Source organism: Lagopus leucura, unplaced genomic scaffold, assembly GCF_019238085.1.
Source record: "Lagopus leucura isolate 7727_CA_CO unplaced genomic scaffold, USGS_WTPT01 Super-Scaffold_100004, whole genome shotgun sequence".
Taxonomy (NCBI): Eukaryota; Metazoa; Chordata; class Aves; order Galliformes; family Phasianidae; genus Lagopus; species Lagopus leucura.
Window position 1 is genome coordinate 59,112,765 of NW_024962264.1, and position 23,885 is coordinate 59,136,649.

General features: G+C 38.1%; 1 protein-coding gene across 1 annotated transcript in view; it reads left to right on the forward strand.

Annotated features, from left to right (window-relative positions):
* The window catches only part of KIAA0232 (KIAA0232 ortholog), a 60,978-nt gene that overhangs the window by 32,470 nt on the left and 4,623 nt on the right, over nucleotides 1–23,885 (forward strand). Inside the window, exons 4-7 of the mRNA XM_042870413.1 lie at nucleotides 9,489–9,555; nucleotides 10,857–10,938; nucleotides 12,291–15,588; nucleotides 22,723–22,804. Coding sequence (XP_042726347.1) covers nucleotides 9,489–9,555; nucleotides 10,857–10,938; nucleotides 12,291–15,588; nucleotides 22,723–22,804 — 3,529 coding nt within the window. The remainder of the gene's footprint in view (nucleotides 1–9,488; nucleotides 9,556–10,856; nucleotides 10,939–12,290; nucleotides 15,589–22,722; nucleotides 22,805–23,885) is intronic.

Here is a 23,885-nt window from a genome sequence, read left to right on the forward strand (position 1 = left end):
TACTAATCCCTAGCCTGCCTGCACTTGAAAGCTTGTATCATCTAAAACAGATTAAGAAGGGAAGAAGCCCTTTAGCTAGAGTTTTGAAGGAATGAAAAGATGTGTGGTCTGAAAGACTAAACAAGTAACTTCTTCCTTTGAATCCTGCCACCTTGTAAAGTTTTGCTGTTCAACAAGAAGCTGTAATCTATAAATTGTAGTCTCTTGTTTTGGCAGGACTATTTTGACTTCTGTTGCTTACCTAGGTAGTTAAGCTTGCTTGTTTATTGTCTTTAACAGAACTGCAGAATATGTAATTTTTTCTCATGTTTTCATACAGAATGGAACCTTCCAACCTTTCTCAAGGTTTGAAGCCTGTTGCTTAATGCTGTAGGTGGTGCAGATAGATTTGCACTGTACAAGAGAGAAATATTATTTTTGAGCACAAGAGCTGGGGGAGGGAGATGATCCTGCTTAGATTTGAGTGTAATTTAAAAATAAACAAAAAACAACTTGCTTGAAAAGCAGAAAAATTTTCTATCTTGGCTGGTGCCTATGTGTATCTCTATGTGCTAATTGACAGAAGACAGTATTATGACATTATGTTTCAGTGTACAAGAAATGTCATTTCTCTTGAGTTATTGTGGCTGCTCTGTGCAACGTTTGTGATTTCTTCTCTACAAGAAGATGAAAATACTTACTAGTGTGTGTGAGAATTCTCAAGCTATTTAAGGAAGTAACTAACCTGTTACAGTTTTGCTCCATCTGTCTCCCTGGGGTGGATTTTGGGATTTTATGTGCATTGAAATTGAGATAATTTGTCTGTTAGATTTCAGGTTGACTCGCAATACTTATTTTGTGTGACAAACTTTAGGAGCAAAATTTCAGGTACCTTAGCTTTGATCTTCATGTTGGATTATTTAAACTGGTAACGTGTTGAGAAATTGCTGCTGATCTGCCTCTTTCCTAAATGAATAATCAAAGGCCTGCAGTTTGGGTGACTGTTTAAAGAAGATGCTGTCTGGTGCTTACTGGGAAGAGGAAATCATAAAATAAATGAGATGAAATTTGGATTGGTAAAAGTAAACTCTTTTGTTTCATGGTTGAAGTAACGTTTTTTGAGAACTTGTCTTTCATGGGCTTCATTTTCATGGTATTCATTCTCTGGGAGCGTTTAGCTTGGTAGCTTAGCTTTGTTACTGTGAGAATTCAGTATTGTCTCATTAAAAACAAAACTAATAAAAACCTGATGTTGAGAAACATTAGCCTGAGACAAATGCAGGATTCTGGTTATAATTTGTTGGTGCAGAAAACAAGGGTTTGAGATGTAGAAGTCTGCAGTGTGGTGTTTTTTTCTGAAGCACTTTTCAAGTTACACAGTGTGTGAAAAGTCAGGGAGGCTGACTGGCATCACTGTGTCTCCCAGTGGCCAATCACGTTGTGGACTAAGTACTTTCATTTGTGAGAGATTTGACAGAGGATGCAAACAGTTTCCATGTGTGTGTGCTGAGGGTGGTATTTTCTGTGTGACAAACAGTTTGATGTCTCAAGTTGTCAATATTTGTTTGAGTCTTTGCCTGCAGACACCTCTGATGCAATCAGAGGCAGTTAAGTATATCACAGCTCACCACAGAATGAAGACAGAAGGATGGTGAGAAGGAATAAGACAAGTATTTCAGTCCAGTAATCAATTGTTTGGCAAAGTAAGGGTACCTGTTCTGATTAAACATTGGACTGGGGGGAAAAAGAAAACAACACCAAGAAACAGTTAGGACTAGAGAATATTTATGAAAAATTCCTTATTTTTAGCAAAGACATCTCAAAAATACTGCCTCAAATGTTAAGTAATAGCAGCAGTTTCTGACATTATTTAATGACTTCTGATTCTGTCTGGTATACCTGAAAGGTCAGTTAGTTCAGATATATTTTCTGAGTTACTTTAATGCTTTTGGATCTCCTAATTCTGAAAGTTTGTAAATCATTCTGGATTTGATAAATGAAACTTAGCAGTAACAGGACAGAATGCACTATCTTTGATTTCCCAAAGTTTAGGTGAAGAAGAAAAATGTGAGAGTGCAGAAATCCATCCGTGTTGAACTTTTGCAAGGTGGGAATTGTTTTAGCAGGAATGGAAATCAAGGTTACCTTTTAAAAATTGATGTGTATGACTTTTCAGTAGGTACATTTCATACTGATAATATCGATATCACTTCTGTTGCGTGGCTGTTCATCACAAATTCAACCCAATTACCTTTTAACTGACCAGTTTTCTGCCAAAGGCTGATTTGCTCAGTAGAATGAGCAGGTTTCAGCTGTGTTCCATATCACACGGCTCTCATTGAATGCTTGTAGTGCTGCATGTGAAATTCTGCCCCAAGATGGTGCTAGAGTTTTAATTCGCAGAATAGATGGCTCTGTTCTTCTAAACTATTTGAGGTGTGGGCATGACACTGTTTGGAGCGTTGGATTTGCTTGCTTTGAATTATGAGAGAGAAATATGACTGTATTGTCAGCACATAGAAGACCAAGTCGTCTGCTAGATGAACTTATACCTGGCTGGGTTTTTTTTTCTGTTGTTTTCTCCCCTTGCCTGTGTTTAACTCTGAATTTTCTTTCATTTTAAATGCTGACATACAATATGTTCATTGTTCTTTCTGATGTGTCTTAGCTTAGCTCAGCAGTAAGCATTTCTCTGTGTCTGAGAAAGATGGTTGTTGGGTTTTTTCCTCAAAACCCAGAACACTTTTCAACATGAGAGAAAATAATCTTCCTTTTGGGTAACCTTGTTGGCCTTCTGGAAAGGCTTATGATGTCTATCTTTAGAACACATGGTGTTATTTATGAAAGGGTTTTAAAATCAGTCAAGATGTTAAGAAGAATTTTAGATTAAATGTTTTTTAAAAATGAAACTGAGCTGCTTCTGTGAGAAAGCACCACAGAACTTCATTTCCAACCAGTCATTGTTTTTCTGGGATAATTTAATTTGAATTGGTTTAAGAGAATTTGTATTGGTTCTGTATTACCAAATCCATTGGCTTCAAAACATTACTTTTTTTTTTCCTCCCTCTTTTCATTATGCATTATGTTGGATTTGGCAAACTGCATTAATCCATATTTTATAACGTCAGCTACCACATTAATACTTGAAGTATATTTGTCTTGCTGAAGTAACTCTCAGAGCAAATTAATTACAATCAATCAATTCATTTTTCCATATGATTTTTGCAGTCCAGAAGATATTATTGGTAGCATGCCATCAGCTTTGTTAAGGCTGCTACCCCAAGTACAAAAGTAACTCACGTGGAAGTTGATAGAAGTTTCGATTATTAAAACTCTGCCTATTTGCTTGATATAGAAAAAATTTATGTTGAACAAGAAGTACTTCATGGAAGCTTTGTCTGAACAGAACTTCATAACATTTGTTTGAGGTACTCTCTGGATGATGACTTATCTTTCATCACAGCATAAAGTTACTAGGTTATTATTTTTCATCATGTAGAAGGAACACACACACGCACACACACACACTTGGAGTCTGTTGTGAATTTTATCTTAAGCACACACAGACTTCAGTGGATATTGCAGAGTCCCTGTCTACTGCAAGTGTCCCTTCTGCTTTTTGCTCTGTGCAGAAGATCGCTTTTGCATGAGTGGAGGAAATGTGCTTTTACAAATTTCTCCTATCTCATTGATGATACAGATTAGAATATTTCAGCATCTGAAGGCTGAAGTACTGTTAATTAAATTCCCTCAGCAGCTCTGCTTACAAGAACACTAAATCTATTGTGGCTTTGAAGTCAGTGTGTTTGTTTATTAGCAATTAATAATAATCAAGAAGAATATTTTTTAGAGGCAAATTATTCTTTCTCGGGGGGATAAAATTTATCTCAGTGTAGCTCAATTTAGAGTTAAGAATCTACAGTAGCTGGAATGTGGCCACTGAATAATTAAGTGAAATAATAGAGGTCAGGGGATTATGTGTTAGTTTTAACTTAGTTTGAGTTGATATTTGAATTCTTATCTGGAATGACTAAATAATACATGCTGTGATTTCCGTTTCAGAATATAGTATGTGAAGTGATTAATAGTTCTGAATCTTAAGCCTGATTCTAGATAAGTGATTTACTTTTCTTATTGCTGTCATAGTGCAAAAGACAAGATCAAGAGAGTTGTAAGAAAGCGTTTTGTTTCCATGTTGGAGAACCACTGCTCTTGTAGTGCTTGAAATTTTATTTTACTTTATTTTGCCTGCTGAACAAAGTCAGCTATTCCAAGGTAACACATCTATTGAAGATTATTCAGATCAAGTATTCATGAGCCCCATATAAAAGTTTATTTGGTGGTTTTTTTTTTGACTGGTCCAACACCCTTGTTGTAAAGGTGTTTGTTATTCAAATGTTATTTGTGCTTGTGCAAGGCAGCACTACATTGGCCAGATTAATTCCGTCTTTCTGTTCTTACAGATACTTTTCCTTGTTTTGCACTTGTTTTGATTGTAGACTTTGTGGAACTGCTCTCCATACTGTACAGTGCTCACCTGATTTTGGACAGCCACATTTACAGGACTGTCCTGCTTCCCCACACAGGTGTATTGTTGTGAAGAATGATTAAAGCAGATGCAGGACATTAAGCACAAATGGAAGGAACGCACATCTGAATTTACCCATGACTTTTTTCTGAAGTAACAGCCTTACAGACACAGTGGAGATAAATAGAACATTCCTAGTATAGATGAATAGCAGGTCCAAGAATATTGGGTTTCAGTTGCAGTTCCTTCATGCAGGTAGCAAGGGAAGCAGTAAGTTATTCCTCATGTATATTTAATAAAATTTTTAACCTTGGAAAAATATAGACTGTGTCAGTAAATGGAGGAATATCTGGTGGAAATGTCAGGAATTGTGGAGGCAGTGGGGATATTTGGTTTTGGTTCCCACTTCTTGTGCAGAGCACCTTTGACCATGGATAGGCAAGTAGGTCTGCTCTCATCCTGCAAGCGGTCTGAGGTGCTTCTAACAGTTCCTTTGCATTTGAGAAGATGGAAACCTAGGCATTGCCTAGTTCTTTTTCATTCTACAAAATATAGAAATAGATGTGTGGTTGCAGTGAATCACATTTTGTACCTCATTCAGTTCACGTGGCTTAACAGCTGATTCATATGGAATAGCTGCCTAATCCTTCACTTGGTGACAGGCTGCGTGCCAAGAAAACAGTGGTGCACTGGGATCAGAGGACAGTGTCTGTCTGGAGGGGCTGATGGCCTGTCGTAACAATGATTTGAGACTATGAATCTATTGATCAACCTTAATTTCAAGATTGTTTGGACTTGCGTTCTGTGAGAGAAGTGTCAGTATTCCGCGCAGGGGGTCTGAGCAGTGACCTCCACAGGTCCTTTCCAACCCTGTGCAATTCTGTGGAACTGAAATATGGAAGTGTGGAAGTAAAGCAAGGACTTGTTTCAAAAGTGTAAGCTAGAAAGCTCTCCAGACACCCAGGAGAAAATTGGTGATTGGTTTGGTCACTGAAAAAGCCTCAAGATGAACAAGGAACTTTCCTCATACCTTGCAGGCCTCACATAGTGCACCCTGTTCAGTGCATTAGGAGCATGCAAGGCAGAGCTTCTAGAGGAAAGTATTAACTTACTAGGCCAGAAGGGAGGAGGGGGAAATGGTAACATTACAATCTTTGCCTCTTGAGTTTTATAATCAGTTTTTCTATTTCTGCAGTTGTATTATAGTACATCTGGTTTCGAAAGCTCATTCTAGATATTGGATACTACAACTCCTTTTTTTTCTTGGTATGTTTTCTATTTCTCTGTCCAAAATTTTGGGGTATTGATTATGTACAGATTTATAGATCAGTGTACGTGTTTGCATGGCATTCTTTGGATCGCAGTATGCAAGCCATACATTGACATCAGTACTGGAATATGGAAAAGGCTGCAGAACCAGTGAAAAAGCAAGTTCTGCTAGCCTGTGGTGTCTTTGATTCCATAGAAGAAATGGTATGAAATCATTGTGACCAGTTGTGTTCAAATCCAAGGAAAAAATAACCACTAAATCTTCTGTATGGTGCTCAGTGGTGCTTGTTTGCAATGCTCAGAAGTCCACTAACAGAGATAAAGGTCAGCCAGAATTAAAGTGACAGGGCCTGATGTTTGACTGCTTCTTCCTTAAAGCTCTCAGAATGTTATAGCTGGTGTCCACTGTTACTCAGACAACAGTTTTTAGCAGACTTGAATTTTATATGCATAATATTATTTTTTTTCCATAGTTGCAGTTAAACTGAATATCTTAAATGCATAGAAGTATTTCTGAAGTAATTAAGTGTACGGATTTAGTCTCTTTTGGGAACATTTCTGCAGCTATACAGGACTGAACCTTCAAATGCAGTGGAGTTGCTTTGAGCTGATGTCATAACTTGCCATCTCTTGAATTGCTCCATTTGAAAAGGAGAGCATGTAAAATGATGTTGATGCTTTGTTATTTAAATATATTTGTATGGATGTGTGTGTATACATGCATGTATGCAATGTATGTATAGTAGTGAGAGTCCTCTTAACTCAAGCAGTCATATTGACTGTTCTTTTTCATGCTGGGTGAGTTCAGAAGCTTAATTTATCTATTAGCACAATCATTCCTGTGCCAGTAATATAACACCTCTCCTTTATGTAATCCTTCCCTTGCTTCAGCCAGCTGATGAAAAGCCAAAAGGCAAAACTTTTGATGGAACTGGCTGTAAGTTCAAGCAGAGGAATGAATTTGAAGGATATTGGAAACAGTAGGACAGAATAAAATGTGTTTGGTATGGAGGAAGATTTGACATGCGAGATGGAATTTTGAATTAAAAAAATGATACCCTATCTTCTGTCATTCGAATGAGACAAATAGGTTAGTAGAAATCTGGGTCAGTAGTTTAAATAATCTTAGAGATTATCATAAGATTTAAGTCTTTCATGTTGGAATTACAAAAGCAATCCTAATTAAGTGCTAAGACCTCCATATTGGAAAGTACTTATAAAGGTACTCTGATATTTGTATTATTTGGGGACTGCCTTTGCATTTGAATCTGATCAAAGCACTTGAGGCAGCTCACACAATATCCTGGCATGTCCTGCGTTCTGGCAGTAGGATTGCTGAAACTGCTGTGCATTGACCTAAACAATGAAAAATTTCAGTAAATAAATCATATATTCAGATAAGAACACAATCGGATAGAAGATAGTTGCAGAGGCATTCATTACATTGCCTGCAGCCTGTTTTTACAGACTGCAGTAAGAGGTTGAGTAAGTGGTCTCTGGAGACTTGGCATTCTGCACAGTTGTTCGTGGTTTGTTTTTTTTTTTCCTTTAAACCTAGCACTAGCTACATGGGAGTGCTATGCAGGACAGCATGCAGCGTGTCAGCTGACTTGAGTATTAGTTTCATGGTACAGGAGGAAATGAAGTGTTTGATTCCAAAAGTTTTCCCTTCTTCGGTGCAATGGTGAGCATTTTGTTGCTGTTCTGGGTTGATTTTTTGTTTTTGTTTTGGTGTGATCGTACAGATTTACTTCCTTAACTTGTGTTGCTTAGATTTTGACTATTTGCTACATGTGCCGATTCAGTTAGACAGTTCTGAGAGCTAAGCAAAAACAGGGCCAGCTCCTCCTCTGTTGCCCTTTTGCGGGGAGGAAGGGGGGGGGGTCAGAAGAGGTAAAGGTATAAATTGACAATTCTTACAGCTATGTAGGTTTGTCCCTTTTGCTGTGCTGCTTGGTTGTTTCTAAGTAATATAATTTATGTTAGTAAATTTACTGATGTAGGAGATACCTTCTGATGTTTAATACTGCTAAGTCATCCTCAGTTAAGTACGTGGCATAAAGTTTCATATTTAGTACTTCAGTGCAGCAGTGCCGATAGGAACAGAAAATTGTTTTCTCACTTGACTGCAAATAATTAAAATTTAGAGGTTAGTGTGTACGTCATTGCTTTAGTATATGATTTTTCAAGGGCATGTTTCTGACACTGGTTTAAACAAGCTGGTTCTCTGTATGATTTAGTATTTCCTTTTTCATAAAGTTTATTTGTGCTTTAATCTCATACGTTCACATTTCTTAGCAATTTCTAGCCAGTAGCCAGGAGAAAGAAGGATCTCTTATATCATGGGGAAACAAAATTTGCCACCATAGTGACACAGCAAATCTTAAACTTTGAATACATTTCTTTACCATGATGTGGGATTCACGTTACCTTTGGAGAGCATGCATTTTCACTCCGTGTGAGTGCACGAGACATGTCAAACTCGGAAGGTAATTCCACAGGAGCTTTGTACAAGTCTCACAATGTCCAAGCGGGATGGGGACGAGATGGAGCTGTTACTGGGGAATCTGTGCATAGGGTAGAAGAAGCTGCCAAGTGCTCCGTATTTACCACTTGCAGCAGTAGGGTGATGTGAAGGTGGCTTCCCACATCCTCCTCACATGTTGCCCTGTGCTCCTTTTTGCCGTGGTTCCAACCTTCTGTTTGCAGTTATGAAAAGTGCAGTTGCCAAAGGTGACCCCTGAGTACCGAAATACTCACCTCACCTGGCTTTTCTTCCACAAGAAATTGTCATTTCAGGCCGTAGGTTAGTGTTCAGTATTTCACTGACTGGCATCCAAGTTTTATTCTGTTAGAACAGCACGGTGTTTTCTCCTATGGGACGGTTGGCAGCATACTGTTCTGCTTTATGCATGTTTATCTTCCAGCATTTTGCTGTTCTGGTACTGTTGTTTGATCTAGAGCTGCTCACAAGTCTAGGCAGATAGAAAAAGCAGAACAAATGCATGTGTAAATAACACTGAAATGGGACTTAAAAGGAAATTTGAGTGTAAAGAAGGCTTATGTGGGGGAATAAAGGAGCAAATAGAGGCTTATAGGGGAAGGTGAATAAGCTGTTTATTTTTCCCTCTGCTCTTCTAAACAAACAACACAATGTTTAAAAAAAAAAAAAAAAAAAAAAGAAAAAATTGGGCATTGCAACAACAGAACAATGGGGTATGTGCTGCATGTATCCTCCACACCACCTGTCCTTTTGCACTCTTCTACTTTTCACCTTCACCTGATTTTCTTCATCTTTTTCAATAGTCCCTTTCTCACAGGTATAAATTGAGCAGCAAAAGGGCTCAGACTTAGCTTTCTGAAATGCATCTTAGTGATGGACTGATTCTTGGATTTTGTCCTGAGACACTCAGCCAAACCAAGTGATACTGTGCAGTTAAGTGTGACAAAGCCTTGGGTATACAGTGATGCTTCTGACTTGAAACCTTAGTGCGAATTTCATGGGATTTACCTCTAATGAATTTACTTAGAGGAATGGATTTAAATGTGGGGAATAATTTAGTTACCATGTGAAAAGAAAACGGCTGCCAAGACATGTTTACTTGTTTACTGTATTTTGTTGTATTTATGTAAAGTGAATATCCTTTTTGCTAAGTTTTGTTTTTCTGTTTTTCCTCCTTTTTTTACTTCTGTGGTGGTGTTTATTGTGCAGAGCTCTGGGATTGAAACTTTAGTGGAGGAGCTTTGCTCCAAACTGAAAGACCTTCAGAGTAAGCAAGGTAAGAAATAAACCCTCAAACTTCTCAGGTTATATGTGTTGTGTTAACTGTACTGTAATTTCTCATTTTGGCCACGCAATTTAAAAATAAACATTAATAATTTCATTCAAAGAATTGCATGCAGTTCCAACAGTCGTACACTGGTATGCTTTGTCTGCCTAAGAACAAGCCATTCGTGAATAGCATTTGCCTTGGGAGAAGAACACTTCTTTTTTTTTTAGTGAATACTCCATATTCGTTGTTTTCTTCTCTTGTCAAAAGAAATGAAAATAAATCAGGCTTGATTCTGTTCCTTTTGTATATTGATATTTGCAAGGAATAGATCGGCCTCAAATTACTCTGTGCTAGCTGTTCTGTGAAAATCATTCAAATAAGTGTAATGGAGGTGTGCTTGAAATTCCTGGCTTTTAGGGGAGTAGTAGTGGGGGCTTTATGTTCTAAAGCATATGGCATGATATAAAATTGCTGTTACTCCAGTGTGAATTCTTTGCATGTAAATGTTTGTTCAGGCACACAGCAGCACCCTCTGACACCTTACAGTAAAATGAACAATAAAGAATAAGTATTTGTCTGCTTAAAGAATGATTTTAGCTGTTTCAATTCATTTTTCTGCTTTTAAACACTAATCACTTGTCTCAGTATTGAATAGAACTGTGTTGTGACACTGCCTTGCTGAGTCAAAATGGTGCTCACCATTTATTCAGAAAAAAATAAGTAACATTTGTGTGCATTTCACAGCTTCTTTTATCTTTTTTTTTTTTTTTTAATTTGTGTTTTACACATTCTAATACAAAGAATTGAAAATCAGTGTTGCTTTTTGCTTAGGAAGTATGCCTTCATATGCTCTCAAAACAGCGACTACTGCAAGGATGCTTCCTTTTGGTGACATGCAGTTGTTCTTAAAAATGTTCAGTTAAGCTGTTGGGTTTTGGTTTGCTTGTTTTTTGTATGTAGTAATGTATGATGAGGATAGGATTTGAATATGAGGTAACTAAAATCTCAGTAAGAAATGTCCTAATGGGGGCATTGCTAACCACAAAATGGCCTGCAGCTGCTAGCAGTTTGGTGAAATTTTCCAGGCCAGCAAGACAATAGTGGAAGTCTTGAATCTTTGGTAATAACTTCTGTCTTCTGTGTCCCTGATGCTCAGACTATAAATTGCTCTGTAACTTTACAGTATTTTATGAAAACGTACTGCTATTATAGATGTATGTCCTGGTGCTTTTTGTTTAGTACTGGTATAAAATGTATTGGCTTTTTGAACTTTTCTGTTAAGCATTTGGAATTTTCTTCCAAAACAGAGGAGAAGATTCACAAAAAGTTAGAAGGCTCATTGTCTCCTGAAGCTGATTTATCTCCCCCAGCAAAGGATCAAGTAGAAATGTATGCATTTATTATTATTATTAACGTAATCATATTTTATTAATATATCTCATAACTGCTCTCTTCTCCTTCTATATTTGTATTTTAAAACAATGAAGTTTTTAGTGGTAAATCTGAAGCTTTGTGGATATTATGCAATCTTTGTTTTTTTTCCTGCCATCTTCTTTTGTTCATCTTACATATTTAAGTATAAGAAAGTCCTGACTACTTTCTTTTTCCTTCTTCTTTTGACTATAAACTGAACTCAGACCAATACTGTATTTTAGGCTGCTCGAAACCAAGTCAGCTAGAAGAATTAAAAGCCCTTAAAACAGCATGGATTGACAAACTGCAAGAAGAGATTGAGTTTTCCATCTTCTGAACTTCTGTTGCAGAAATGGGAAACTGAAACTCTTCATAATCCTTAATCTCTTCATAACCAAAGTGACCTATCGGATACCAAGTACCTCAGTCTGGTGTTAGTGAAGTATCCAGGAGCTTTGTGGTTGACTTTTCTTGGACATACTGCTTTCTCCATCTTCTTAGACATTGCTTGCAACAGTCCAGTGGAAGTATTGCTAAATGGACAATACTTCTTCAGGAAGCTGATTCTGTGAACTCACATTTAACTTAACTGCCTTTTGAATGTTTTTGAAAAGGTTTTCATTGGAGCATACACGAGAATCTGCATGCATGTATTTATTGTCCAACATAGGCTGCTTCAACCTTGTCCCTGTTGGACAGAGCTGTTACACGTTATACTCCTGTCAGGAAATATCTTTTTTTTTTTTTTTTTCCCAGTAGCTAAGGCTTTTTTTTTTTCTTTTTTTTTCTAGAAGTTGGGACATACTGGTTTCTTTTCAAACACACATTGATGTTTGATTTTTTTGGGCAACGTTTTTTATAAGTGAAGAACAAACTATGTAGAAGCTAACACTGTGTTTTGCAGTGTATGGTTAACATTAATTGACTGAAATTGAGGACTTCCTCATTTATATTTTTAAGTTGCACACCTTTAAGATAGCTATTAAATAACTTCAATATCTAATAAATTTGGGATCAGGCCTTCGCTATTCTAAGCAATCACAATTTTCATCTACAGTGAAGTTTAGTACTTTCTAAAAATAGGAGTTTTATTTTATAGTATCTTTTAAAACATGCATGAGTATATAACCATAAGTTTATCTTAATCTCCCCTTTGTTATCATTCAGATAAACAGGGCAGTGAATGGTGTGTGTATAAATAGAACAAACTAGGCTTTTTTTGACAAGTGGATAGGCAGTGTTTTGATGTGTTTTTAGTAATGCTTTCTAATTTTAATGCCTGTCTGAAATTCTAAGATACAAATGTCACCTTTTTATATTACTTTTAGGTACTATGAAGCATTTCCTCCTCTTTCTGAAAAGCCAGTTTGCCTGCAGGAAATTATGACTGTGTGGAATAAATCCAAAGTATGCTCTTACTCTAGCTCCTCATCTTCATCCACTGCTCCACCAACTAGCACAGATACATCTTCTCCAAAGGACTGCAATAGTGAAAGTGAAGTAACTAAAGACAGAAGTAATAAAGTACCTGCCGCTGTACATGAAAGAACCCAGCAGAAGAAAAGTAGAAATGAGAAAGAAAACAAGTTTAGCAACAATGCCATTGAAGATAAGCCTGTTTTGTATAAAAAACAAGTCCGACATAAGTCTGAGGGAAAGATGCGTCCTCGCTCCTGGTCATCTGGATCCAGTGAGGCTGGCTCGAGTTCTAGTGGTAATCAAGGTGAATACAGGGCATCAGTGAAATGCATTAAAGTGAGACACAAAACAAGAGAGGTGCGAAATAAAAAAGGCCGTAATGGGCAAAGCAGGCTTGCAGTGAAATCTGGTGAAAAGGCCGATAGAAAAGTCCACAGTGGAAGCAGTAGCAGCAGCAGCAGCGGGTCCATCAAACAGCTGTGCAAAAGAGGTAAAAGGCCATTAAAAGAAATTGGAAGAAAAGAAGCTGGCGGTAATGATGGAAAAGATTTGTACATAGACAGCAGAAATGAAAAGGAATATAAAGAAGAGCCCTTGTGGTATACTGAGCCGATCACAGAGTACTTTGTTCCTCTTAGCAGAAAAAGCAAGCTGGAGACTACATACCGCAACAGAGAAGATATATGTGGCATAACATCAGAGGCTGTAGAAGAGTTGTCGGAATCAGTGCATGGTCTTTGTATTAGCAACAATAACGTTCATAAAACATACCTCGCAGCAGGTACTTTCATCGATGGTCACTTTGTAGAAATGCCTGCAGTTCTAAATGAGGATATTGACCTCGCTGGGACCTCAGTTTGTTCTCAACCAGAGGACGACAAATATTTGGATGATGTTCATCTGTCCGAACTAACACACTTCTATGAAGTGGATATTGATCAATCCATGTTGGATCCTGGTGCCTCAGATACGATGCAAGGGGAGAGTCGGATTTTAAATATGATTCGACAGAAGAGTAAAGAAAAAAATGATTTTGAGGCAGAATGTTGCATAGTGTTAGATGGAATGGAGTTGCAAGGGGAAAGTGCAATATGGACAGATTCAACCAGCTCTGTTGGTGCTGAAGGGTGGTTCTTGCAAGACCTTAGTAATTTAGCTCAATTTTGGGAGTGCTGTTCATCTTCTAGTTCTGGCGATGCAGATGGAGAAAGTTTTGGAGGAGATTCTCCTATCAGATTCTCCCCCATCTTAGACAGCACAATGCTTAATTCACATATGCTTGCTGGCAATCAAGAGCTCTTTTCAGATATTAATGAAGGGTCTGGTATAAACTCTTGTTTTTCAGTGTTTGAAGTGCAATGCAGTAACTCTGTTTTACCGTTTTCTTTTGAAACACTCAACTTGGGAAATGAAAATGCAGATTCTAGTAGCACTGCTAATATTCTTGGGAAAACACAGTCTAGGTTGCTAATATGGACCAAAAATAGTGCCTTCGATGAAAATGAACACTGTTCCAATCTTTCAACAAGAACTTGTAGTCCATGGTCACACTCAGAAGAAACACGTTCAGACAATGAGACTTTAAATATTCCGTATGAAGAATCCACGCAATTTAATGCAGAAGATATTAATTATGTAGTTCCTAGAGTGTCTTCAGGTTATGTAGATGAAGAAATTCTAGACTTTTTGCCAGAAGAAACCTGCCAGCAACAAGCTAGAACTTTAGGAGAAATGCCCGCTTTGATTTTCAAAAAAAAATCTAAGCTAGAATCTGTCTGTGGTATTCAGCTCGAACAAAAAGCAGAAAATAAAGACTTTGAAACTACACAGGGGTGTAGTGCAAGCAGTCCACATGGAGATGGCTACAGCTCAGGGGTTATTAAAGATATTTGGACAAATATGACAGACAGAAATTCTGCAGCAATGTTAGAAATAGAAGGAATAGAAGATGAATTGTTTTCAGCTGATGTAAATAACTATTGCTGCTGTTTGGATACAGAAGCAAAAGTTGAAACCCTCCAGGAGCCCAATAAAGCAGTGCAGAGATCAGAGTATCACCTTTGGGAAGGTCAAAAAGAGAATTTAGAGAAGAGAGCGTTTGTCTCAAATGATTTGTCAAAAGTAGATGGTGGTGACTATACTACACCATCAAAACCTTGGGATGTTAACCAAGATAAAGAAAACTCGTTTATACTTGGTGGTGTGTATGGGGAGCTGAAAACGTTTAACAGTGATAGAGAATGGGCAGTGGTGCCACCTAGTCACTCAAAAGGGAGCTTATTGCAATGTGCAGCTTCTGATGTAGTGACAATTGCTGGTACAGATGTTTTTATGACTCCAGGTAATAGCTTTGCCCCTGGTCATAGGCAGTTATGGAGGCCATTTGTGTCATTTGAACAGAGCGATCAATCAAAGAGTGGAGATAATGGATTAAATAAGGGTTTTTCTTTTATCTTCCATGAAGACTTACTGGGAGCTTGCGGTAACTTTCAAGTTGAAGAACCAGGGCTTGAATACTCATTCTCTTCCTTTGACCTGAACAATCCATTTTCTCAAGTTCTTCACGTAGAGTGCTCATTTGAGCCAGAAGGAATTGCATCTTTCAGCCCTAGCTTTAAACCTAAGTCAATTCTGTGCTCTGATTCAGACAGTGAGGTTTTACATCCCAGGATATGTGGTGTTGATCGAACGCAATACAGGGCTATAAGGATTTCTCCAAGGACTCACTTTCGCCCGATTTCTGCATCTGAACTTTCTCCAGGTGGTGGAAGTGAGTCAGAATTTGAGTCAGAAAAAGATGAGGGAAATATTGCTGTCCCTTCCCAAGTAGATGTGTTTGAGGATCCACAAGCAGATCTCAAACCTCTGGAAGAAGATGCAGAAAAAGAAGGGCATTATTATGGAAAATCAGAGCTCGAATCTGGAAAATTTCTTCCCAGATTAAAAAAGTCTGGAATGGAGAAGAGTGCACAAACATCACTGGATTCCCAAGAAGAGTCTGCTGGGATGTTACCAGTAGGAAACCAAGATCCATGTTTAGAATGCAGTATGAAAGAATCCCTAGATGGGAGGGTAATGGAGAGCTCTAAAGTAAACTGCAGAATAGTGGAGCCGCGAGAGGAGACTAGCAGGTTTTGCAGTTGTAAAGCAGGATGCCATTTCCCCACTTATGAAGATAATCCTGTTTCTTCAGGAGAGCTCGAAGAGGTACGTGGATGTGCAAAATTACGGAATTTGCAGCTAACAGCTGGTAACCAGCAATTTGTCATGTGACAGTTCCATTTAAATGATTGTAGTTGTACAGCTCTCTAGGAAAATATACTCTACAGAAACACAAGAGGTTCTGCCTGAACATCAGGAAACTGTTTTTTGTTTGTTTTTTTACTGTGAGGGTGGCATAGTGTTGGCACAGGTTGCCATAAAAGGTTGTGGAGTCTCCTCCCTTAGAGATACTTGGAAGCTATCTGGACACAGTCCTGGTCAATCTCCTCTTGGTGACCCTGCTTGAGCAAGGAGGTTGGACATGATGACTGCCAGAGGTCCTTCTGAACCTTAATCGTTAAGTGGTTCTGTGAAATATTAACCATTTTCAGGCATTAGTGTCATCTTGCATAGCTTTGGAAACACGTGCATGTGTATTCTCGTGTACACTTTAGAATCTGTTAACATAAGACTTTTAGTTTATGATTTACATATATTAAAGCGTGCATAAATTTTGAGTAGTGAAATATTACTGGTTTTGATTCATGCCTATTTTAAAATACCAAGAGGAAGATCTGAAGTCAGTCTTCTCAATATGAATGTCAGTATGAGTTTTACTATTTCCAAGTAGAAGACTGTTGAGCTGAACTATCGCATGTCAACTTAGGCACAGAAATGTTTCTGGAGAAGGGGTAATTGCCTGGAAGGTAAAGTGCTCTCTTGTCAGTGTTAGACATAAAATGAAGTAAAGCATGGATGCAAAATGTACGTTGCTACCACAGCACTGTAAGCGAGCCTCAGTATGAGCTGAGCTCAGAGTTTTCACTCAGTTAATTGTAGGTTAAGTAAAGATTTAAAGCAAAATACCCTTCCAGCCATAAATAGCCAAGCTTTTCTTGCTGTTAGCTCCCTCTGCTCTTCAAGGAAAAAAAAATCCTTGATCTCCAATATTTGACCCAGAGAAACCGCATGGATACTTACAAAGTGAATCTGAGGTGGTCTTTTCCTCTTCAGTCTCTTCCTCTGCATACCTGGCAGTTGTAGTATCTCCTTTAGGAAGGAATTCTTTGCTTTTAACTGAACAATTGTAATCAGCTTGTGTTGTATCATATACGCTAAATCATATTTGGGGAGAGTAATCATTTTCTTGCTAAATCTGAAGCAAACTTATGTTGAATGAAAAAGTTCCTTATTTTTCTTCCTCATTTATTGCTCCTCTCATTCTCCTGTGAATTAATTACTATTACTGCTTCTACTGCTTGTCTGCTGCTTGTGCAACAGAATCAAATAACTGTGGCTTCCTGCTTCTCCAGAGTCTGGGGATTTTCTGTTTGTGCCAGGCCTTGTGATTAAAGTCACCAATAAAATGAATACACCAAGGCTATAAGTCAGAGGACATTCTGGAAATTACCTTTAACCAGGCATAACAGAGTCTGTCTAGCTTCATCATAGGGTGGAACGTAATAAATGAATAAATGGTGATAGTAGGAGAGAGAATTTCCTTCCAGCCTCCTTTCTTGAAGTTTAGCACTCCATGAGGATGATTTGTGCTTTTCGATGACTTACCCATACGAGAAAATAGTATGTGCCTGCTATAAACTTATAGTGGCTTCAAAGTTTATGATAGCTGCAAGCCTTGAAAAAAGCACTGGTACCAATTATTGCTCAGAAATTTCTAGTATTCTGTTTTCCTTATATTCTCTGTCACAAGAGTAAAGCTAACTGCTTCCCGTTCTCAGGTCATACCCTTTTGGCAGTCTAGACTCCAATTTGGTTTGAAATTAAGCTCTTCCTAGGAGACTTGAGGAGCCTGATTACAGTTTAAACTCAGAAAGACTGGGTCAGCTAGCCTTCCTATATGTAGTGTGTCTCAAGAGAATGCACGTGCACTCTGGGCTTGTCTAAGAGCAGTTAATGCATATCTGATGGTAATTGGCTTTTTAACTTGAGAGCACATTTAAATTTATTGAAGTGAAGTCTATATGTAAAAGTTTTCAAGCAGTAAGGCAACAGATTTTAATGTATTGGTTATGCAGCAAGCTGTAGTAAAGATGATGATTATTTTGTGTGCAAGAGTGCAAGTGTCATACAGTTAGACTGTTTGAACTTGTTTCTTGTTAGGAGTAGCAGTATTCTCATCGGTGTTAAAATCAATGTAAAAAAATGTATAATTAAAATCATTTAGGAGAGAGATTCCTTCCTGACACCCCACAGATATGCAGGGGAGGGTATGATTAGCAGCAGTCAGTTTTTCTAAAGGATTCTTTAAATGAGACTTTATTGACTTACGATAATATTTAAATGTGTTGTTTAACTCATTGTTATCTAACAATGTTTGAGTTGTGTTCTGAGATATGAGTATCTCCAGTGTTTTGCCTAAGTAATGAACTTGAAAATACTAATGTAGATCATGATGTAATGGTGGATGAATTGGTTTTGCATCACATAAACCTGTATTATGTACATGTGCAAACACATTTTTCAATACCTCCTATTTACAAGAACGTAAAAGAATCTGGCTGAGTTTCCTTCCTCCCTTATTTAGCACTCCATTCAGGATTATAGCATGTTTTACAGCAGGAATGTGCCAATAACTCACACTGAAGTTCTTTAAAATTGTATTATATACCTTGTCTTAAGATTTAATCAAAAAAAAAAAAAAAAAAAAGGACATTGAGGTACAGTCCATGTTCTTCCAGGTAAATGCTCGTACCATTTAGCTGTGGAGTTATGGGTAAGTATGCCCTGTTAATGGTGCCTGACATTAATAACACTGAAACTCATATCAATACATGTTACATGGGCTCTAATTTAGTACGTGAGCCCTAAGAATGCTTATCATACTCATAATGAACTTGTGGGTTCTATTGGGTTGTTACTATACTTCTGAGGTATGAACATGCTAATAAGTGCCCATAGGCTGAGGGAATTTGATTAGCAAAATCACTTCAGTGCTCGTGGATCTTGTGACTTAATTGGCCTCTGAGATGTGCTGAGGTACTTTTTGATTGGAGTAATGGGGTATTCGTATTTAACTCGGCAAGCTGGAGCACTGCGCCCAGTGTTGGTCATCTTTCTTGAAAGAAGGTAACCTGAAAAGTGCAGCCCAAAGTTCACCATTTCTGAAAATAGTGGTGGAACTGAGGAGGTTTCATGTGAAAAAAAGAGAAACTTGAAGGAGAATGCAGTGACAGAAGATAAGGAAGGAGTTGTGTTTGTTCTGTAAACTCTGCTTTAACTCTCTTTAACTCTGACGGGCTTTAAGAATATACAGCTTAGACTTGGCTTCCTTTGTAACTACCACAGCCAGATGTATGTTCCCAGAGTAGCTGATGAAGTATAATTTGAATATCATCTTTTGGAATGGGACTCCATGGGTTCATTGCTGCTGTGACGTCTAAATTATTTGTGTTTGTCAGCTCACTTGTTTCATGTTGTATATATTTATGTATATGAAGATGCCCTGTGTTTGAGACATTTTGTGAGCTTGGACGTCATGGTTTGCAAATATCTTTATTGCCTAGAAGTCTTGAAGAGAGGCAGAGAATTGAATAAATTAAACTTGCAAGTCATGTTTTTGCACCCATAAAAGCAAATAATATATATATTTGTAGAAAGTAGATGGATAAAACAGCTGGGAAGAATGTAAAAATCCTGCTCAAATGCATGCAGTGTTTGTGTTGATTTTTGTAACAGCAGGTTGAATTATCTCTGCGTAATTTTCCATTTGTATTCATAAAAAAAAATGTAGTCAAAGAGGTCTTAGCTGCCTGTATTTTCCTTCTTTTACAGTGGTCTTACAGTGGCCTATTAAAAAGAATTTCAGATAATTGGCAGTAATATTTCCATACTTGGGCAAAACGTTATTTATATGGAGCTGAACACTGTTAGATTTGTGGTTAGAATCACTGTTGTACTAACTTCAATTACAACCTTTAACCAGAAATATGGAAATAATTAACAAACTAAATACACACAGTGCTTGGAAAGGTCAAAGTTTTAACAGGCAAAAACCAAGTGTGTTCCATCACATCTTGGTCTCAGTCTTACTATCTGATCTGGAAAGCTGCTATATATGCTGTTTCTCACATCTGTAAATAGAAGAGATGGAGAAAGCAACTTCATGTACAGAGTTGACAGCATAGGAGAAAACTGTCTGTGGAGGTTGCTCACTTGTAGCCTTAGCAAAACACTAGATTGCACTTGCATCATGATCCTAGCTCTGCAAAGTGGCCATTATCTATTTACACTCAGAAGATCTTCCATGTTTGCTGCATTGGTTGAACTGCAGAGTTGTTTCATTGTAATTAGATCTTTGAAACAGCATGAGAATTTTTAGAAGGAAAAAAAAAAAAGAATATTTTTATTTCTATAGTAAGTATTGGTACTGATGTTCCAGAAACCAGAGGTTTCATTTGAAATTTTAGATGAAAGACTAAAGATAGCCCTGCTGCTGTGTGAGCTTCTGAGCAAGTTTTATTTGGGACAGACATAAAATGATGTTGGAAGGAGCAAATGTCAGCAGGTTGCCAATGAAGGGTATATAAATGTTAGTTAAAATTTTGGAGATTCATTCTTCTTTCATGCTGTTATGCAAACGATAGCAAACGTTAACAGGATTTTATTCCGTTGTTGTATGGAGAAGCAAGTGAGGGACAGAAACAGAAGCATGCAGAAAATAATTGAAGTTTTAGTTTTTATATGTAACTGCAATTCTGACCCTAATTACTGCAAATTAGTAGAAAATTGTGACTGACTTGGCCAGAGCAGGGGACAGGTGAACCTTGCATAACTGCAGTGTTGTAGTCATTTTGTGAGTTCTGAAGTCTTCAGGTGATTTTACATATCTTTAGCCAGAGGCTTTAAGGAAAGCCTGAGTTTTCTAGCTGTAAAATGCAAGAAGGAAACCATCAGTCTTCTCCCAGACCTGCAGCAAGGCTGGGAGTGAAGCAGCCATTGCACGTGGTTTTGCCTTGTTAGCTTTGAACTCTGTTCAAGAGAAAAGTAAAATAATATGAATGATTTTAGAGAGGAAATCTGCCCCTTGCAGTGTCTATGCTGGTACAGTTTGAGAATAACAGCTGTTCAGATGAGTGACTGGAAAATTTAAAACAACTTTTTGGAAGTGTGCGTACAAGAAAAGGGAGGTATAAGCTGAAAATGTAGTTTTAAAAGAAAGAATGCTAAATTGTTTTTTAATGTTTACTGACAAACTGCAATTGTATTAAACATCTAAACAATGAAAGGAAGAAATGGTTTAATTCAGTGACTGTATAGACAGCAGCTCCTGCCCCTCATCCTCTCCTGAAGACAAACCCTGGCTGGATTTAGTATTGGTAGCAGATCTTTCTACAAATATCCCTTAGTTTTAGACATCAGACCTTAAAGCTGGCTTAGAAGTCATTCCATGAGGATCATCGCAGGGCCAGGAGCACCAGATCACAGCTTAAGCTGTTGCCCTGCTGGGCTGCTTCTCTTCCCTGTTTCCTCTCACACTTGTGATACCGGGGTAAGGCTGGCAGGATGAGGAGCAGAGCTGGCCAGCAGCAGTCACTGGGCTGCCTTCCTGACGCAGACATGTCGGCTCTGGTGGTGGCTCAGCCCAGGAAACAAGGAAGCCGTAGCTCATGAAACCCTGCCAGTCTGAAGCTGGCTTTGTTTGTAACCTGCTGTGCTTCACCCAGCACATCACACGGAGATAGGAGTGCAGGTGTGACATCAGCAGCATGAGAGCTCTGAAGTTAATTAAGCGTAGTGCTGGTGCAGTTTAGATACCCCTGTCTGTAGTCAGCAGCAGAGTGATGATTTTATTTTTCTGATTCCATTTATTTCTACCTGTGTGTATTTCCTGTTAAATTCTGCTTCAAAAACCCTTGGGCTTTTTTGGCTTTTTTGGCTTTTTATTTTTTTTTTTTTAAACTATGGCTTTATTTCCTCAGAAATCCTTTTTCTAGAGTTGGAGTTCTTGCTTTTGGAGGTTTATTCTGAAAGGGGAGTGTTGTGATAGGAAAAAGCATGATCATTTCAGTGTCTGTTGCAGGAGAATTTCATGGGGAAAAGAATTTCATCTGGAAGGTGCTGTCATTGTGGCACTCCTGAGTTGGTTTGAGAAAGACTTCCATTTTTTGAGAAATAGCAATTTGTGAGTTCAGGTTCTATGGCTTCATAATTTTGCAGTAGATTAAAGAGGAACAAAAAGTGGGGAGATACTGATCGTTGGTAGGCAGTGATCTTGGAACTCTTTTCCAACCTCAGTGAGTTCTGTGATTCTGTGAAGAAGAGGCTCCGTAATTTTCCATCCTCAGATGTACTCAGGGTTACAGAGGAGGGAACTGGATAGATATTCAGCATTGAAACTCATTTGTTAGCACTTCATAGCGGCTGGTAGCAATATTGCTACCTTATGTAAGAACAATTCCACCTAATATCTATAGGGGATGCTACAAGCTGGCATCTTTGTAAGGGGGAAGGGAGTTAGAGATGAAGTCATAAGTCTAGGGAAGTCCCCGCGTACCAAGCCTTCAGTATTTCACAAAGAAAAGGCCCTGGTAAACTTCAGTTAGCACTGCAGTATGTTGTGGGGGAGAATATTTATGCATTTTTAGTGAATATTTTTAGCATAAGCAAATTTATTAATAACTCCTGGAACTAGTTTTTCCTCATAGTGACATTAATTCTCTTACTGCTCTTATAGTAATGGTACTGCTTATTCACCCTTCCAGAATACAGACCTTCAGTTTTGCTGGGTTGTGTTTACTTTCTTCTGTTTTGTTTTACACTGAATGATTTATCGTGTTGGCTAAGATTGTTTCGTTTTTCATCTCTTGGGTATCTGTGTGTTCTCACTGAGATTATAAAGTGTGAAGCTGGAATTCGTGGTTTTGTTCTGGGTTTGTACAGCTCTAAATCTGTGACGTAGGAGCCTCTGAACGGGTTCGTACTGGCTGTAGCAGTTCAGGTAATGGCTGTAGTTTGACAGTCCTTTCCCATTAGTGTTAGAAATTGAATGGTGTGACCTATGCGACCTAGCAAATTGACTGTCACATCGCTTTCCTCCTTTTCATGTAAGTATGTTATTTATGGCATAATGAAGCGTGATTATTGTCTAAACAGTTTTCTGTATTGAATACTGATCTGCAGAGAATGAGTGGCAGCCAGGAAAAGCAGTGCTGGTGGGAAAAGGCGCTCTATTCTCCCCTTTTTCCTGTGTCACAGTGTGAAGGTAAGAAACCGTGCATGCTTGAACTGTTGCATCTGGGCTAGAATTAAGTGGTCTTTGTTGTGGATTTGAATTGTTGCAGATGAGTTAGTACTACTACTTACATTTAAACAGAAACAAACACAAGAAAAAGGAAGTACATTTTTATAATAAATTATCTGAGAGAGAGCTGGGATTCCTAAGTTAGATCTGCAGTCAAACCTCCGGCATGATTCTAACTAGTTCTTAAGTGAAAGAGCTTTCAAAATAGTCTTACTATTTTGTGACTCACTTAATTCCAGAATTTGGCTTTACACAGAATGTGTTAACCTCTGACTCTGAAAATACTTCATGACATTTTTTGAATGCTTCAATGTGTACAACGTGTAGGCAACCCATTTTCACCGGAATGTAAAAGCATAACTGCCTTTTATAGGTTTGCATAAACAACATGCTAATTATTTGGTGAATGTGAGGAATTTCTCTCAAGCTGGGAAGCAGAGGGATCTGCCTCCTGGCCACCATTCACAGCGACAGTCTGGGAGTTTTTTGGTCCCACGCTGAGCATTAAGCCCAGCCTTGGTGGCAGGCAGCTCACTGGCAAAAGCAGGTGTGCTTCCAGCTCTCTCTGTTGCCTCCCAAATATTTGTAACATCTGACAGCTGGCCAAAGGCCAGGAATTCTGTCAACAGAATCCAGAGCTTTTTTGTTTGTTCTGGATTTTGCTGCATGCCAGTTTATCTTTTCTGGGAAGAAGACTAAATAATGCTAGAAGTCTGAATAATGATTCTGAACTGATGGATCTCTGATGCTTTCAGAGACTCAGTGCAAGAAACTTTTTATCAGAGATGTTGTTCTTTAATAGTCTGGAATTACAGTAGCCAGTAATTAGTACTGAATTATTTTTAGAGTGCACCTTAGAGTACAGCCAACTGAAACATGTTTAGGTTACCTTCAGAAACTTCTTCGCTTAATGAGCTCCCAGCTGTAGAGATGTGTTTGTGCTGTGGAAGGGTTCATGCCTGTTTGCCTTCTGGGCTTATCAGACTGGAAAAATACTTGGTATTTAGAAAGTGAAGTTATTTAGTGTCCTCTTGTCAAGTTT